This window comes from Anneissia japonica, unplaced genomic scaffold, assembly GCF_011630105.1.
Source record: "Anneissia japonica isolate Jap-2015-1 unplaced genomic scaffold, ASM1163010v1 scaffold2678_len24206_cov245, whole genome shotgun sequence".
NCBI lineage: Eukaryota > Metazoa > Echinodermata > Crinoidea > Comatulida > Comatulidae > Anneissia > Anneissia japonica.
Genome location: NW_022722198.1, coordinates 1 through 18,367, shown reverse-complemented (window position 1 = coordinate 18,367; position 18,367 = coordinate 1). Strand labels below are relative to the sequence as shown.

General features: G+C 32.7%; 1 protein-coding gene across 1 annotated transcript; it reads left to right on the top strand.

The window, feature by feature from the left end:
* Positions 1-1,178: 1,178 nt before the first annotated feature.
* Positions 1,179-14,850, top strand: LOC117111779 (protein spire homolog 1-like; the record flags this gene model as incomplete). Its single annotated transcript, XM_033254772.1, has 8 exons — positions 1,179-1,298; positions 1,904-1,978; positions 9,172-9,258; positions 9,551-9,665; positions 9,841-10,004; positions 10,164-10,344; positions 11,319-11,614; positions 14,803-14,850. Coding segments are annotated over 8 exons (1,071 nt in total), but the record flags the coding sequence as incomplete, so codon positions are not given.
* Between the last annotated feature and the right edge of the window lie 3,517 nt (positions 14,851-18,367).

Sequence of the window (18,367 nt, the reverse complement as noted above, 5' to 3'; positions counted from 1 at the left end):
TTGGAGAAAGCGTACTTGTCGTTAGCCACAGTAGCCTAGGTCAATACTAACTCTGGCTCTACAAAATTGATTATAAGATTGAAAATATTAATCTTATTATTGTGATACTATGTACACATTTTTATTTATTGTTATTTATTTGTAAACGTTATTATATTTTCATTTAAATTTAGTGTATTGTTTTAAGTATGAATTACTATGTCCATGTTAAATTAATCTTATCTATTAAAATTGTATATTAAAATAATATAGTTATAGGCATAGCCGAGGTCTAGCCTAGGCTAGGCCTAAACAAGTGACTATATATGTGAGTGTAAAAAATTATGAAAAATATGAATAAAACGCAAAAATTGTGAAAAAATAAAGGAAGAATAGGAAAGAGATATTTTGAGCAGCTGAAATATTTTCCAAAAATATACAATAGTAGTCAATATGCTATTATTGCATTACGAAGAATCCTATTTTTTCTTTTTTCTCTATATTTAGGAATATGATGTCAAATTTTTAGAAATGCTTCATGCAGCCATATAAAAACGCTAGAACATGGCATTTTGATATACGTAGACCAAAATAAACATAAAAAACATTTAAAAAAACATGCCTCAATTTTGACCCTCTGTGAAACATACTTGTGTTCCCTGATTGTAAAACAGCCCAAAAGCGAAATGCACAGCGAGGGATTGAAACCCCGACCTCGAGGTTGGGAAACCAAACCGTTCCCGCTGCGCCAAACCGCTTCTTTTAGGTTTTTTTTAATTTATTATATTTAGGTTTTTATAATTTGTTAATATTTGGGTATTTATAATTTGTTTATATTTAGGTTTTTTCTGTGTAAAAAATGTTATTGTAATATATATTGATATTTATAATTTGTTAATGTTTAGGGTTTTTTCTTATACACATCTATGTTTAGGGTTTTTTCTCTGTGATATGATGTTGTTGTAATATATATTTTTTGCCTTTATATATTCTGTAATTAATTTGTTGTAATTTCTCTTTCTTTTCTTCCATTTAATAATTAACCATTTTTTTAGGAAAAATTATACTGGAATTTGGAAATATACATCCAGTCAAAATAAATAATAAAATAATTTGATGATCTATACCGTATTCCAAGTTAATGAATTTTTAAAATTTTTCATATTTTTTTAATAATTATTATTTTGTGTTTCTTTTAGGTATGTACAAATCGAGTATCCTCCAAGGCTTCTGGACACTATCAAGCAGTGTGTCATGCTGTTGTGGCAGAGGTTGAAGAGTTAACAACATTTTTAGAAGTACTATCAAAAGGAACAAAGGTAAATTTATGTAACTTGCATAGAATTTCTTGTATACTCCTTGACAATGATAATATTGCTCTAGGATTTCTGTCACACTTCCAACTCAAAGAGCTCAATCACCAAGTGCGTAGAAGTCCAACGATTGTATTTTTATTGTTACATGAGGCAATAAATGAAATGCAATGGTTATTATTACAAATTGACTTTCTTGTGCAGCGTAGGATCTGGTGGGGGGGCTAGATGTGTATAAGAGACAGATTGTGTAAGGGTTCAATAGGCAAGGGATGGGATCGCCCCTTATGAAATTTAAAAAAAAAATATTTGTCCTGGCCAAGAAACAAAGGCATGTGAATCTATCTAGTCCTACAGTAGTTAGTAAATTGGACAGATAGGCAAGAAGGTTTAGCCTACAGTAATTAACTAAACCTTCAATAAAATCAAATTAAAAACACAATTTTTGATTTGATATTATATTTGCACGAAAGTGCATTCTGCAGATCTAGGTTATTCTCTTTATTATTATAAGCACAATTATTAATGAGGTTTGCATTTACAGTAATTTAAAGAGCGATGATAATTTTTACGAACAGTTGTTGTTATCTGAGTTACATTTTTTTTCGCAGAATATCAGAACATTTTCTATTGACACAGACACAGAGGGAGAAAAGGAATTAGAAGACATTAAACCAAGAGAATGGGTGAGATATAAAGTCTTAAATTACAATTACTGTAGTTTTCCTATTTTAAATTATCTTTCTAAAACTTTGGAAAACCATAGAATCAAATTGATGGAAAACATTGAGTAGCTTAAATATAAATATTAAAGTTATTAACCTCAAACAATAGACAGAATAATAATATGATTTCCAGGCAAAAGGTTGAGGCAAAGATTATTGGAACAGAATGTTCACTTTTGAAAATTTTCTCACTCAAATTTTCAATTGAAAATTTAATTTTCTTTAATTTTTCAGAAGCTATTGTAACTACTGTAATCCAAATAATTGCAAACCGTGGTAACTGGGTATTATTATTAAGCACGATCTACAAATTATCCCCAACGACAGAAACGGGTTTGGAAAAAGCGATCATCTAATTATTGTGCCTCATGAATATTAATAAGCTAAGCCAATATTTTGGAGACGCATCTGAACAGGGTTGTGCCGTTTAACATGTTTGCCATTGTTTCTATTGTATTTGATGACAAACGCATCTGTGTCTTTAGACCAGGTCCCGGTTGAACTAGTGTTTTTGTACGTACAATTTAAAATACTGAACAAGTTTTACTTCGAAATGAATCAAGTATACTGTACAAAGATTAAACACTGCATAGTCCTAGTGTTTGTAGGCCCTAAGTTAAGAGGTAAATGACGATGATAGCACATTATTGCCGTTTGGTCCGTCGGACAGACCTATCTTCATTAGCAGCCTGCCTGAGGAGCTGACGATGAATACAAAACTTATCTCTAAACTCATCAACTCCTTGCACATTATCTTTATTGGTAATAAATAGGTACTTGGCAACTGTTTTACGACGATTTTGAATACTGTACTTTCAATAAGATAATTGAGAAATAATTGAACGTCAAAATTTAAAAATGCTCAAAATCACTTTTTGACTAAATTAGAGCATGTTTTAGGTCATTTTGAGCATTTCGTAATTTTTCTTATTTTTCGTCCCGCGCGTCATCATATTGCCATCTGAATTCAACAAACTGAATATTATCGATGACGTCATTTAAAAAAAATGCGCATTTGAGCGTATCTTCCTTATCCGTGATCGATTTTCTCCAAACTTCGAGGAAGATTATAACTGAGACAATTCTCTTTCATAAATGTCACGACTTTTTACATTTTGATGACGTCATCATTTTGTACATAATGTTTTTATCTGACCATTCATCTTTCTTTCCTCAAATCATTGAAATCGCCTATATCATCATAAATAATTGAAATCTTATTCAATTGGCATAAAACTTCAAGTCAAGTATGAATGTAATGCGCGCAAATTTTTCGTGCGCGCATCATAAAATGCGCGTACGCGTGTATCGAAAATTTAAGTGCTCAAAATCATACATATTTTCAATCAGTTATAGCTCCTTAGAATGATCGGTAACACCCATTTTTTATTACATATTCTGAAAGCACATGAGTTTATAAGTTTATAAGTTCATGAGTTTATAGATATGATTTTATAGATCATAATGGCTGATCGGAAATTGTGACGTCGTCATTTTGCCATCTGAATTAAAAAAAACTTTCCTTTAATTTCCTCATTTATTAACATATTTATTTAAGCGTATCTTTCTTATTGTTATTCAATCGTTTCTCATCTTCCGAGTAAGTTATAGCTGAGACAATTCTCTTTCGGAATCATGTCCTTCATTTTCATTTTGATGACGTCATCATGGTCAAAATGAATGATTTTTGGACCTCTTCATCTTCAATTATTGAGAAATAATATATTGGACAGACCAACAGAGGGTGGCAGACTGTATTTCGACGCTATCAGACTGATTATATAGTTCATATGAAGGGAAAATTTGTATCGTTACGACGAACAAGTATCAAAAATACTATCATCAGTCCCAGCGTATCACCGAATTCGTCTATGACGGATTCCGAATCTAGTTATGATTATTATTATTATATTGTTATTGTTTGTTTTTTAGCTCAGTATCTATACCAGAAATATAAGTCTTTTCTGCTGGATTTAATTGTAAGTATGTCCAGTAGAAAAGATTGATTTAATTCCTTGTAATGATACTATACCTGGATGAATAACAATATCCACAAACGAATAATAATAATAATAATTTAATAATCGTGTATATTTGTATAGTGCCAGCTATCCATCAAACAAGATGTTCAGGGCACTTGAAATGTGGACTAGTAGCTTGACTCTCTTCGTCCCTAATGGTTTCTTCGTGTCTTTGCTACCTGGTAACCCGGTGCCAGCAACTCTTGTTGTCCACCACGGGAGTACACTGGAGTATCCCTCTACTAGTCTCGAATGATGTACTAGGTTCTCTATAGTGCACATTAGCCTACTGGCCTACGGTTTATAATCCTTTAATCCAAGAAGATCAGAGCCTGTTGAAACGTGCCTCATGGTATGTATAAATGAAAGAAATAGTCGGAGGCTTGGATGGAACAAAACGTCTTTAATTACGGAATCAAGCTTTCGAGCTTACGCTCTTCTTCAGGATCTGTACAAAAACATCCATAAAACAGTACTTAAAAAACTACTTATTAAAATATTTGCATTAAAATTACCTACGATTAAAAATTCATCAAAATTAATGTACTATACATAGTGCTTTCCGTTGTGCAGCGCACATGGTTTTGTCTCAGCAGGCCCAGACAACACCACAGCTCTGTTGTTTAAAATAGTCATGAAGGCGTATTCCCAAGATATACCTTTGTCTTATAGGTAATCTTACAATAAAAAGTTAAATAAAAAGATGTAAAGTGATGAATTAATACACTCTAGACACATGGTTTTATTTGAACACTTTATTATGACATGGCATGGGCACGGGCACACGTTGGTTTCATTAAGTGTCATTTGAGTTATTGCATGAATCAAATGAATGATTAAATATTCTTGTTTATTTGGAAAATCATTAGCAATAAGTATCACAGTGAGTACAGTGTGATTGAACATAAAACATAAATAAAAATAAATTATTTTTAACTCCGATGAGAAGCTTTAAGAGTACCCTGTATGCCATCAGCTGTAATCTGTATCGTTCATTTCTGTCCCAGCAACAGATGGACCAGCTGATTTTTGTGTAAATCGGTAGAGCATATATTAATTAAGGCTGAGGAAAAGTTTCTCAAACAGCTTCTAATCCAAACGTATTTTAATAATTTTTTTGTTAACGAACTATTTGGAATTTGTCGCGATGCGTGAATAGTCGCCATTGCAAAAATATCAATGCGAGGATTGATCATGTGACTTGATTTGACCAATCCCAAAACAAATTAAGCTACCATTGAGGGCGCATTATGACAACAACAAAGATGGCGACTCACAGGCAGCCGCACGATCCAGTGGTAAAAAATCTGTAAACGAAGGGGTAAATCAAAAGAATCTTCACTGCACAATGCATTTTGATGATGTTCTGTCAAGCGGGGTACAACCTTTTACAAAGACAAATGGAATACATTTAGAATGTGCGCAAAACAATGGAAAGATTTGAAAAGCCATGAATGTACTCTCTCTGGCCTAGTCGTCATTAGATTTGCTGGCGTGTGAATTTAGTATACAGTAGTAGCCTAGGCCTAGATGATGATACTAGCTTACAAATCGGATACCACCCTACGTGCTACAGGCGATTTATTTATTAATAAAAGAAAAATTGAATTTGCTAGCAAAAAATACAAAAAACGTGCACTAGCAGAATCTAAGACAGAATAATGATGATCTAAAAATTCGCCAAAGAAATCGAAACTGTAACTGAGGTCAGTATCGTCAATCGGGTTTACTAACGTAATCATCACACACCCGAGTATTTTCTAAAGTTTGCATAATACATAAGAAGTTAAAACGTTTGAATATGGTTCGTCGCAAAAGACAAACGGATCTCATGCCGAAACAAAAGCTGCAGGTAAATTTTATTAAGTAGAAATATATATATACACATAGGCCTAGAATAGCCTACATTTTTTTAAGCCTAGGCCTGGTTGGTATGACTATAATATAATTAATTCGACCATTACGAATTTCACCATGATTTCTGACCATGTAATGCATTCCTGCATAATTTTTTTTCTTAATTGGTTATCCTAGTTATAGCATGGTTACAGATGCCAATCAATAAAATGTAATACTATGTAGGGCTAGGCGACCATACAGTTTAATCATGATAAATTCCCTCCAAACGGTAGAGATGTTTCACCCCAAAAAAAAGTACATTATTTGACAAATAAATGTGACATGATGATATGAATGATTAGAAAGTGTAAACCTGAATATAATATCTATCATTAAAATGAATTTTATATTTTTACTTTTGTTTAGGTGTACTATTACAAGCAGCCAAGCTAAAAGCATATTCACGAAGTCCACTACAAGATTCAACTGTTGCAGTTCTATCTAGAAGGATTTGTTTGCCAACTATAAGGCGTTAAGGCATCTGATGTAAAATGTTGCCAGATACAAAGTTTTCTGTACCTCGTCGTCTTCAGAAAGATTTTGCATTTTTACAGCATTATAAGCGGTCTAATTACCAAGCTTCTATTCATCGCAAGCCATTAAGTGCAAAAATTATTCCACCATCCCCATATGGTCATGGGTGGCAAATTCAGGATGAAGAGCTTATCATCACTTGGTCAATAAAGGCTCCAAAACCAGAGATCTTATTGCAATCTGTACACTGGATGTAAGCAAGGCAAGTGTGAAACAGGAAGATGTTCCTGCCGTAAAGGCGATTTGCATTGTACTTATTTTAAGAAATTTCTTAACGCACGAGAACATAAGCCATTTTTTTAACCATCAGATGTAAAGCAAACTAAGACACAGGAGTACGAAAAGCATTATTTATGTAATTACTTGTTAGATTTATTTCTATAGTATTTATGAAGAAGTTGATGATGAGGATAATTTAATTAGAGTACCTTTATTAATATATAGAACATAAAGAACTTATGAAACGATAAGCAATTTTTAACCATGAGACCGTATGAGACGATAAGCAATTTTTAACCATGAGATGTAAGTCAAACTAAGACACAGGATACGGAAAACTTTATTTATGTAATTATTTGTTAGATTTATTTCTATTGTATTTATGGAATATTTTAGGCGTTGGTTGAATTGTAGAGAAAGACAAAGAAGGAAGATTAAAATTTATAAAATGTTTCAATAACGAAAGATAAAATTGAAAGATAAATTTAAGTAAGTTAAGTACTTTAAATACTAAATTTGACCATTATGTAATAAATGTTAATGAATCTTAAATGATACATTAAGTAACTACCTATATCATTGCTTTAATGTATGAATGATGGTATTTTGATGAAATAAAAGTGGAACGACCCCACAAAAGAGTAAAAAGAACCGTGTTTGCTGTAGGAATCTGAAAACTAATTATTGCAATATGATTTTAATATGACCGTACACCTCAGAACCGTATATACACGATTAAAACTAGAAATTGCAAGTGCTGCGAAGTACAACTGCATATAAATGTTCAAGTGAAAATAATAAATAATAAAAATATAACAAATAATATGAGACACGACCCATTGTCTATATTAGAACACTGACGAGCTGACGTAGAAACATAGTAAAAACGAGCGTTGGTACCGTGTACACCAGTCTACAACAAGTTCGCCTAAATGTAATAATTAGCACGCTGAAATAGGCTAGTAAATAAGTTTAACTGGGTTCGTAAATAATATTGACCTCAAAATATTGTGGCTGAGACATGGGCCGATTAAACGTAGAAATAGGAAACCTAGAATATAGTAAAAACGCTGAATAGTAATACTCGTGCGTCGCGACATGCGGACGTTGGTACGTGTAGGTTAGTCTACAAACGTCGCCTAAATTAATTGATTTTACCCGGCAGAACGAAAGAAGGAAACTCTGCTTTTGAGTTGTCTTAGGCCCTTGTTTTTGACAAACAATGACCTTTCAGAGGTCAAATTGCTGTCAAGAATATGAATTGGCTGCTTCGCAGCAAAAATAAATATGTTTTCTTCATTTTTTAAAGTTTTGAAGTTTATTTTTTTAAGTCTTAATAAATAAATAATGATACCACAATCTCTATATCTGTTAGGAACTGTCTTTGCTGTACGAATCTAAACACTCAATGGTTACAGTATATTTGGCACGATTTTATTGACCTCAGAACTTTGTACGAGATTTAAAAAAAAAGACATTTTCTTTATTTTTTTAGGTTTTAATTTTAATTTTGACGCTCTTAATAATTAAATAACGATATGATAATCTGTATATCTGTTGGGAACTGTCTTTACTGTTGAAATCCAAACACTCAATGATTACAGTACGATTAGCCTGATCTTATTGACCTCGGAACTTTGTATGATACTGAAGAAAAGACAAATTTACTTCATTTTTTTCAGTTTTCAGTTGATTTTTTAAAGTCTTAAGAAATTAATAATGAAACTAAAATCTCTCTATCTGTTGTGAACTGTCTTTGCTGCTGGATTCTGAACACTCAATTATTACAGAGATTTAGCCATGATTTGAATGACCTCTAAACATGGGGCCAGACGCAAAAAGTGTGCATTTTTAGCATAATGGGGTATATTAAAATGCACCGATGACAGGTTTTGGATGAGAGTTCGTTTGAGAACTTTTTACACATGCCTCCTGATGTGTTAGAGAGTGTATACTGCAAAAATCAGCTGGTCCATATTTTTCCGGGACACATGTCACTTTCCAGGCACTTTTAGCTGTACAGGTCATTGATTAATTATTATATCTTTTTTGTATGGGCGGCTGTTAAGGCCACTAGAATCACTCGGCTGATTGATTATTAGATCTTTTTTTTGTATTGGCGGCCGTTAGCGGCAATATACTCTACTGTCTATATTATACTGCCCTCATCGGAGCTTTCAAGAACTTGTATTTTGCTTTGCTTGGTAATTTTACCTGATTTTAATGCAACACTGATACATTTTCGAGACTGCTGTAATATTGTACAGATTATAATAACTTAAGTGTCACCTCTGTAATTTATTGTTATCATTTTCAAAATACCTTGAGAAAAAACATACCCTAATGAAAAAATCCAACTGTGTATATCACTTGACTTTGTAGCATTAAAGTGTCTGAATGGTAATCGAACATTCTGGATTTAAATCTCAAATGTGAGGTATACAATTTTCTCAGATGTATTTTTGTTGTTTGCCTTTTCAGATAAATGGAGACATTCCACCACGAGTAAGGAAAGAAGCACATGATGTTATTTTGGACTTTATTCGCTCTAGACCGCCACTTAGACCGGTAAGGCCATATTGCACTTTGGAAACCATTATCCAGATGATAATGTAACCACTTGAAATGGAAAGGATATCTTGCACTGGGGAACCATCTATCAGATTATGATGCTATTTCTATTTTTCTGGGTTGTCCCTTAGTCTTTGAAAGACATGTGGCACTATGGGCACTGAACACTGTGATGATCAACATAAAACAAATCAGCAACATTTAAACAAAACATGTCGCGCATGGGAATATAAATGTAATGTTCTTTGATATAAATATAATAATATGATTTCTTATTAAATCCAAATAGGCGAAGGATCGGGTATTAAATTCTACACCACCAAAGATGCGAAGCTTACACGATCAGCTCCTTACAGGCATCAGGTCTAAACCCCAGCTTACACCAGTCTCCGAGAGAGTATTAGGTAACTTCATGTAATGAGATTTAGTTTATGTAAGCAGTTGCCTATGTTATAATATAATAAATAATTGTTTTTCTTTAAATAGATAATGTTGTACTACCAATGAATTTGTAAATATAAAGCAAATTCATAGTAGTTTGATCATGCCATCCCTCTTTAAATGCTTATTGTCACTCAGGACCGAAGATAAAAGTGCCAGGTACTAAGATCTCAGTAATTTCAGAAAAGTCGGACAGCGAGTTCAAGGTTAAACCAATTAAGAAGGAAAATTCTCTGATTTCAACTCCGTCAGAAATGAAGAAAATCTTAGCAGCAGACTTTGATTTGAATTGGTCAGACGAGGTTCGTACCAAATTCTTTAATTATTAGAAAAGCTTATAAGGCATGCCTGTTTTATTCTATGCAAATTCACCACTTATCTTGCCATTCCATGTGGCAGCCAATGTAGTAACCTCATGCAAACTCACAGCATATTTTTCAACAATATTTTTATTCCTGTAGGACACAGAAGTTGAGATGACAGATAATGAATTCAAATCGAGCGTGATTTCAAATGGAATCGCAAAGACTAAGCAGCTACCAACTCCACCAACACCTGAACCAGAGAAAGGATTCTTTCAGAGAACAGAAGAACGATTTTCTCTCAAACTGCCAAAGAAGCTTGGATTCATTGATTTATCATGTAAGGAAAAATTAAACAAGTAGACTTCGTAAAACAGAACATAGGGCTTTTCCTCTTTGCCACATTGAGGTGATGCTGAAATTACAAATTAGAAAAAAAAATCTCATTAAAAAAGTATAAAGTAACAAAAATACATGAAAAACAAAAATAAAATCATACTAAAGAAGATTGTAACGTAGAACAATTATAAACATCAACATCAACATCAGTGAGACTCAAACTTTGGCTACAGTGGAAGTAGCAAAGGTGATTTTTAGAGTTCTTACCATTATGCTAAAGCACCTGACCTGAGAAAGTCAGTGAATCTTTATTTTGTCTACCTGTCATAATGTTGTAAGTCGAGGGAAAAAATTGTTCACCATGGATTTCACAGTAATTTTGTGTTTAACATAGCTGTAGCTAGTTTGAAATGATTTAGAAAATGTAAATTGTGTAAAAATAAAAGTTTAATTACTCATTTTATGTAGAATAACATCATAATTTAATATGCACATATCCGATATATGGTCTTTGCTTGGACAAAGTTCGAAGAAGATCCAAGATGAAAAGTGACTAAAGAGACGGACAGAAAAGTCGAGTGCAAAAACAAAAGAGATGCTTCTTTAGATGGCTCTTGAATGATGTCACAAATACCATCTCTTTCACAGACAAAGGAAGATTGGTTCATAAAAGTGGTGCCAGTAGAAAAGAACTGGCTGCCATTTGGTCTTCAAAGATTGATGATTTTGAACTGTATCCTATTTTAACCACTGAGTATGGGAGCTTAGTGTTTTAAAGCTAGGCTCCAGAGAAAGTGAAAAAAAATTGTGTAAATTCCTGGATTCCTATTTACCTGCATAACATATTACAAGGTTTGATTTTTCCTCATAAATGACAAGTTAATTGTTGAATGTAAATGTAAGGCTAATATCATTAAATACACCTAGGTATTTAAAATTGTAAAAATAGTTATGGTTATTTTCTATTTGCTGCAGTTCTTACTGGGGAAAAGGAAGATAAATCACCTGTTGAAACAACACACAAGAGCAAATCAGAAGCCACCGAAGAGTTCAGCGATTACGACTCGGACCGAGAGGAACGTCTACAGCGGAGGCACAGCATATCACTGTGCCAATCATCACGGTTATCAAGCTCACTGGTTCCATCAATGGTAAATACAAGTCCAAATAGCGAGTGGGTACTGGTAAGCAAGATGAAAACCCCCTCTAAAAGAGTACGCAAAAAGCGACGTTCCCATGTAAAATTTGATGACAATTCTGACTCGTTGAAAGTAAGTAAAACAGTGCATTTTGAAGTGTCGCAAGCATGTAACTAACCTACTGGCACTAAACTACTACGCACCTGATTGCTTGCCGAAAGTAGCACGCTCAATTCTCATTCATCTTCTAATACTTAGGAAAACTATTCAATTGGGACCCATAATAAAATCATGATAGTAATACTGTTAATATTATAAATATTCAAGAACATTTATTTTCAACAATTTTTAAGGAGATTTTACTTAATATATGGCCAACAAAATTTATAGAGTCTGTTGGTCAGATATTTTTACTACTACTGTAAATCCAGGTCTATAAGCCGCAAAGTGATTACTGATTTTTCATCACTACTTTTGGGATGTGTTTTATACGCGAGTAAATCAAACGGTGATGAAAAATGTAGATTGCCAGTCAGGGTTGAAATATGATAGCAAGTACCTACCTTTCTAGGCACAGCTTTTTGGAAAGACACATACTTTCACATTTCAATCCAGTAATTATTACCAAAAATTATAATAATAATAATAATAATAATAATAAAATAAAATTATATCTTCATGAAGTATACATAAAATCTCAACTTAAATATAATAGATTAAAAGAGTTAAAATAATTTGTTGCTTTGGGAAATTGATTCCAAAAGTCATTCTGTTTTATATTTCATCTTTTTTCTTCATCATTTTTTGACATTCTAAACTGACTAAAAATTTGTTTTTATATTAATAGACTTCTTTAATGTTTTGATTACACAGTAGTCAAGTCTGAGAGTACACTCCAATAGTAAGCAAAATATTAGCAATATATAGGTCAAGTACACAGGGACTAATTTAAAAATATTAGCAATATATAGGTCAAGTACAGAGGAACTAATTTTTTACTGGTTACCTTTTTTTATGAAAGCTACATGTAAGAAATTCCGATATAATCGTATATCAGTATATACAGTATATACTGTATGTTATTTCTCAGGGCAGCTTAAAAATATTGATTGGTATTAAACCTCTCCTTCAACAATGAAATTTACTGAAGCTCTTTGAATTTTGGGACCTCACCAGAAAATTAAGTATCTTTATTTTATCCAGGGGTCCTGCCATTTGCTACTTGGGTCTTAATAGATTTTCTTCCATCCCTAAATATTTTTAAAAACTTTGGCAAATGTTCAAATGAACTAGGGAGAAGATGCCAAAGTATGGAAACTCTTTCAAGTTCTGAATTCATGTTCTAGCTCTCCATAGAAAATGGAAAAAATGTCCTTGATAATAAATGTTTTACAGATTTCGAAAAGAGGGGTAAATTATATGCAGATTGTCCATAGCTGCTGGGTGTATTCCACTTAATGTACTTGTCACACTTTTAAACCTGACATTGATTTTGTTGGAGATAACAAGGTTGTTCAGCTGGTTGAATTTACTGTTCCATTTGAAATGATACATACATACATAAATTGTAGATGGTAAAGAAAAGGAATCTGCAAGTGTGAAAAAAATTACTAGTATTTGATGCATGCACTTGAAATATTTTGATACAATTGACAATTTAAAAAGAAATCTAGACTAATCTGACCACAACATGAATAACATGGTAGAAATTTACAATTTAGTTATCAATTTATTTGGAAATGTTTTAATTTTATTTACATTATATTCAGATGTTAGTATCAATCATGTTCAAATTTATCCTAAGTTCATGTGAACACAATGAAAGGAGAACTTTAATAATAGTAATAATTTTAATAACAATAATAATAATAATAATTATTATTGTTATTGTTATTGTTATTATTTATCATTTAGTTCATGTGAACACAATGAAAGGAGAGCTTCATCGTAAGTTCATGTTCATCCCAAAAGTATATTTTGAATTTGAATGTGAACACAATAAAAGTAGAGCTTATCGAGGAAATCATTGATTCTAACATTAAATCCTTCAAAGTTGTTCAACTCTTTTTATATATTTAACACTTAATTCCATATTTATACTTTCACATATATCTTTCTTTGGCCTTCTTGACTTAATCTTATCATTTCAGTAAGTCTTTTAGCAATTCCTGAGCTCTATTCTATATGGATATGATCAGTGTTCTCACAAAGCAGGATTTGCCGGCATTATTTGCTGGACTAAAATACAACCAACCAATAGTTAAAAAATGAAAATCTGATTCCCCTTCAGATAAGAATATTGCCAGAGGTTATCATTTGAAGCCTCCTCCCCTTTTCTCCACTTCTTACCCACTCGATTGATGCTATGCATCCAACAGATTTACTGAATAAATCTTATTGAGAGAACACTGCATGGTATGTGTCATCTATTCAATCATTTACAAATTATTCAAATAAGTATTCATAATTATTCAAATAAGCATTCATAATTATTCATGTAGAAACCACTACTCTCCCTTATTTTCATATTCATTTTAAAGGATCTTGCGAATTAACAAAAACTATTAGTATTTAAATATCTGAATTTAATATTAATATCAGAAAACTTGAGTATGTATCATAGAAGGAGCTAATATCTTTCTTAATACTAATTCCATAACAATTGCTTTGCATTAATTTTGCTTTCTGTGTGCAAAGCTTGCATGTGTCTTGTGACATTAACAGATATAGGGGAATTTTTATTTCAAATTATCTTGTGTCAAAATATTATTTACATTCCTTGAAATTAGAAACATCTTAAAAAAAGATGCACCAACTTGAAGTATATAATTACTCTATATTATTATTATTGTTATTATTATTATTATTATTATTATTATTATTATTATTATTATTATTATTGTTATTATTATTACTATTTTTATTATTGTGTATTATTATTATCATCATCATCATTATTTTGTTTTATTATTATTATTATTTTGTTTTATTATTATAGTTATTATTATTAATATTATTAATAATACAAATTTGTAATGTGCCAATTGCAATAAAATGATCAAAGGCGCAGTGTATGTTACGGCATGGTGTTAAGAGATGTGTTTACAGATTTAATGTAGTAGTAGATGAGATCACAATGGAAAAAGCAGGTCATTTCAAAAATAAGAGTTAGCAGATGAAATGTTCTTTGGCCATGTTTTAGTGTAAAATTTTGGAATGGTTTTAAGTTGACAAGTGGGCACATGGTGAGAAAGAAAATCAATAAGATATGGAGGTAGCCTCAACATTAGCAGAAATAAAAAATAATGATTTTTTTATAGGTAGCTAATAAAGATTATGAAGTACAGGAGTAATATTTAGGAGTTAATCTGAATCAATTGAAGGCTTTCGATGGAAGTAGCAGAAAGACTGATCAAAAGAGAATTCCAATGATGCCACTTCGAGCAAATGCCAGTTCGAGCGGAATTTATTATAGCGGATGCTAGTTCGAGCGGAGAAAAAAATCACTTGTGCGAACAACAGCCTGTGTGATTTATGTACGAATTACTTTAAAACTTCCTATTTTGAGCTAAAAATTTGCATTCGGCTGGGGCTCAGGCTTTGCTTGGGAGCCAGGCACTGGTGTATCTAGGGGTGCATGGGGTGGGGGAGGGCCCCTTCAAACAATTACTCGCCCCCCCCCCCCAAAAAATATCAATTGCAAGTAGTTAAAAATCACCTAAAATCACCTTATTTTGCGAGTTTAGCATCCATCTCAATTGATCATCGAGCCCCTGTACTTCACCTTCACGTTCCCAATCAGCACCCCCATTTCAAGACTTCTAGATATGCCACTGGAGCCTGGGGAAAATCCCCGGTGGGGTCCGGGGGAGAAGCCTATAGCCTTATGTATAAAAAAAGTTGTATTTAATTGATTTACAGTATAAGGTTAACAATTTACAATTAAACATACTTACGTTCATAAAAATAATGTTAAGTCATTGTTATTCTTTCCACATGCTAAGTTAAAAAAAAAAAAAGGGTTTTGAACTATATAGAAGAATGGTTGAATAGTGGTAAAATTGGTATGATCTATTACTGTGCTGTTGATAGTCTTGTCACAGGGGCTGAAGGATCCAGAATTTTCCAAACGGCGGGGTGGGGGCACAACAGTTTTAGAATAGATAAGTGAGTAGCACATAACATTAATATGCATTGACATTTAAAAAATTTAGTGGCAAGACGAGGGGGGCACGTGCCTCCCCGTGTCCCCTACACTGGATCCGCTCCTGTGTCACACTACTACACCAATGATTTGTGCACCTTCTGATACCATATACGTAAAAATAATTTAAATTTGGTGAATAAAATTACAATTACAGTTATTCCCATTTACAAATATAGGCCTAAATCGTAAATCTACAAATACTGTTACAACACTATATAATTCAACTAACTGGAGACAAAAACCGTGAATTCTATGTGCGAAATTCTATAGTTTTAAAATATAGGGCCTAAGTGCTTTCTAGCGGCCATCTTTTAGTCGGATTTGCCAAAACTAATTCAAACATGGAATAATTATCAAAAAGTACCAAAAACATTTTAGAACTTTAGTGCACAGAGCATTTTTTGCATTTAAAACAAACAAATACAAAAAAAGGGCGACGATAAATTTGCCCTTGTTGTAGTTCGCACTAAATGCATCCGCTCGAAACTGACATCCGCTCGAATTGACTGGCATCTGATTTCAAATAGTTCGTGCATTTTAAGTATAGTAGTAAGTACCATTTTTTAAAAGAAGGAAAATCGATATTAGGCACAAGAAACTTGGTTACTTATAAAGTGTAGTTTGAATGTTTGCATGGCGAAGTAATAATATATACTAATGCTTGCGGTACACCACGTAGATAGGTCTGAAAATAGCTGTTGTTGGTTGAGAAACTATGTGTTTGCATATAAAAATGAACAGAGAAATATCTCCTGGATTGAAATCCATTTTTTACCTTTAAATATAGCCCCATCATGGCCGGCGGAATCAGGGAGTGGGGGGGTGCGCTAGGGGGGCCCGGGCCCCCCTCCCCCACTTTTTGGCAAAAAATATATAATGTCTGGAGATTTTTGTATGATCGGAAAGAAATGCAAGAAAATAAAGACGGAAGGAGGAGGAGAAGGATGGGAAAGAGAATGTTTATCCAGTCCCTGACCGAGTTACATTTTTTCGCAATTCACATTGGCAGATCTGGGAGAGGGGGGCCATGGGTTCTGACCCCTCCCTTAGTCAACAAAAAAAATCCCTTAGGCAACAAAAAAAAAAAAGTAAAAGAAAAAAGAAATCAATTCTAGACCTACTTTTTCAGGACCCCATTAAAACTGATTGTTTTTTTTTTTTTTACAATAAGAAAATTAGAATTTAAAAAAAGTCATTAAAACACACTTCAAATGTCGGGAAAGCTCATTTCCCGCCATCTAGGAATCAAAATTTTCCTGGGGGAGAACCCCTAGACCACCCTTTCTTTTTGGGATTTATCGATTCATGGAAAAAAGAATACGCATACAACTACTCATCTGTTTATGTATGTATACACACATAAAATAAAAACTGTGAAAAATTTACCTGACCGTTTTCAAGAGGGGAAAACCTTGAATTTTGAAGAACTTAAAAAGTTATTTAAAAGGCATTTTAGAAGTCAGAAAAGCTCATTTCCCGCCATCTAGAAATTGAAATTTTCCCGGGGAACCCGGGCCCCCTTTTTCTTTGGGGTTCATTGATTATTGAATTACTTTCAAGAGGGTGAAAGCCTTGAATTTTGAAGAAAAAAAAATTTTCCCGGGGAAGAACCACAGGACCCCCTTTCTTTTCATCGATTCATGTCATATGCTATTACTCAATTTTTTATGTATGTATACGCACATAAGGCATATTTTCTGTAATACAAATGAGAAAAATTTACCTGACCGTTTTCAAGAGCAGAAACCTTGAATATTGAGAACTTAAAAAGTCATTAAAAGGCACTTCAGAAGTAAGAATTTTCTCATTTCCCGCCATTTCCAGATCTGCATGATTCATATTCCCATTCATCTTTAAGTGGGGCCCCCCACTTTGAAAAGTTCCGCCGGCCCTGTCCATTTCCTGTTTAGTTCATAAATGCAAAAACTGGGCCCTGCTGAAAAATATTACCTTGATTCTGCCTTGAACCTGTTGGCATAAATGAATAAACGCAATTTGCTACTTATGTTATTTCCATTGTTTAATCCACTGCATGAGATATTAGATATAACTTCCTAATATAAATTAGATAACTTACTTTATGAGTACTTTATTGGAGTATTGGAGAAAATTGTTCAAATATAACAAAATAATCTTAACTATTATACCAATGGTTATGTGCAAGAATTCTATACATGAGACTATCAAATCAATAGTTACCCTGTATGAGCAAAAGGAGTGAATGTAATAGTCTCATATCATGTGAAATTAATTGCCAGATCTTGTACATCATATGAGAACATAATAAAATGTATAGCCATCGTCTGCAGTAAGACAAACACTGCTCACTTAATTACTTCAAGTATTTTTTTTTTATCATACTTTCTAGTGATATTTTTAATACCACAAACACAGGTGTTATACAGTATAGTCTATTGTTAGAAAATGTGTCTACATAGTTTGAAATTTCTGTTCTTTTTCATCCTTTTTTTTATTTAGTTTCTCAGAATGTTGTTAACAGTAAGTAAATGCTAAGATTATTTTTAAATAACTTGGTGGTTTGTGTTGGTATTGGTTATTTAGGTGATTAGGTTGATTTTATTTTTACATTTACTTTAGGAAGAGTTAAAGTTGGGTTCTCATTTTGTTGTTATAATATTTAGATAGATGCTTATTTTCTGTAATTCAGATATGAACAA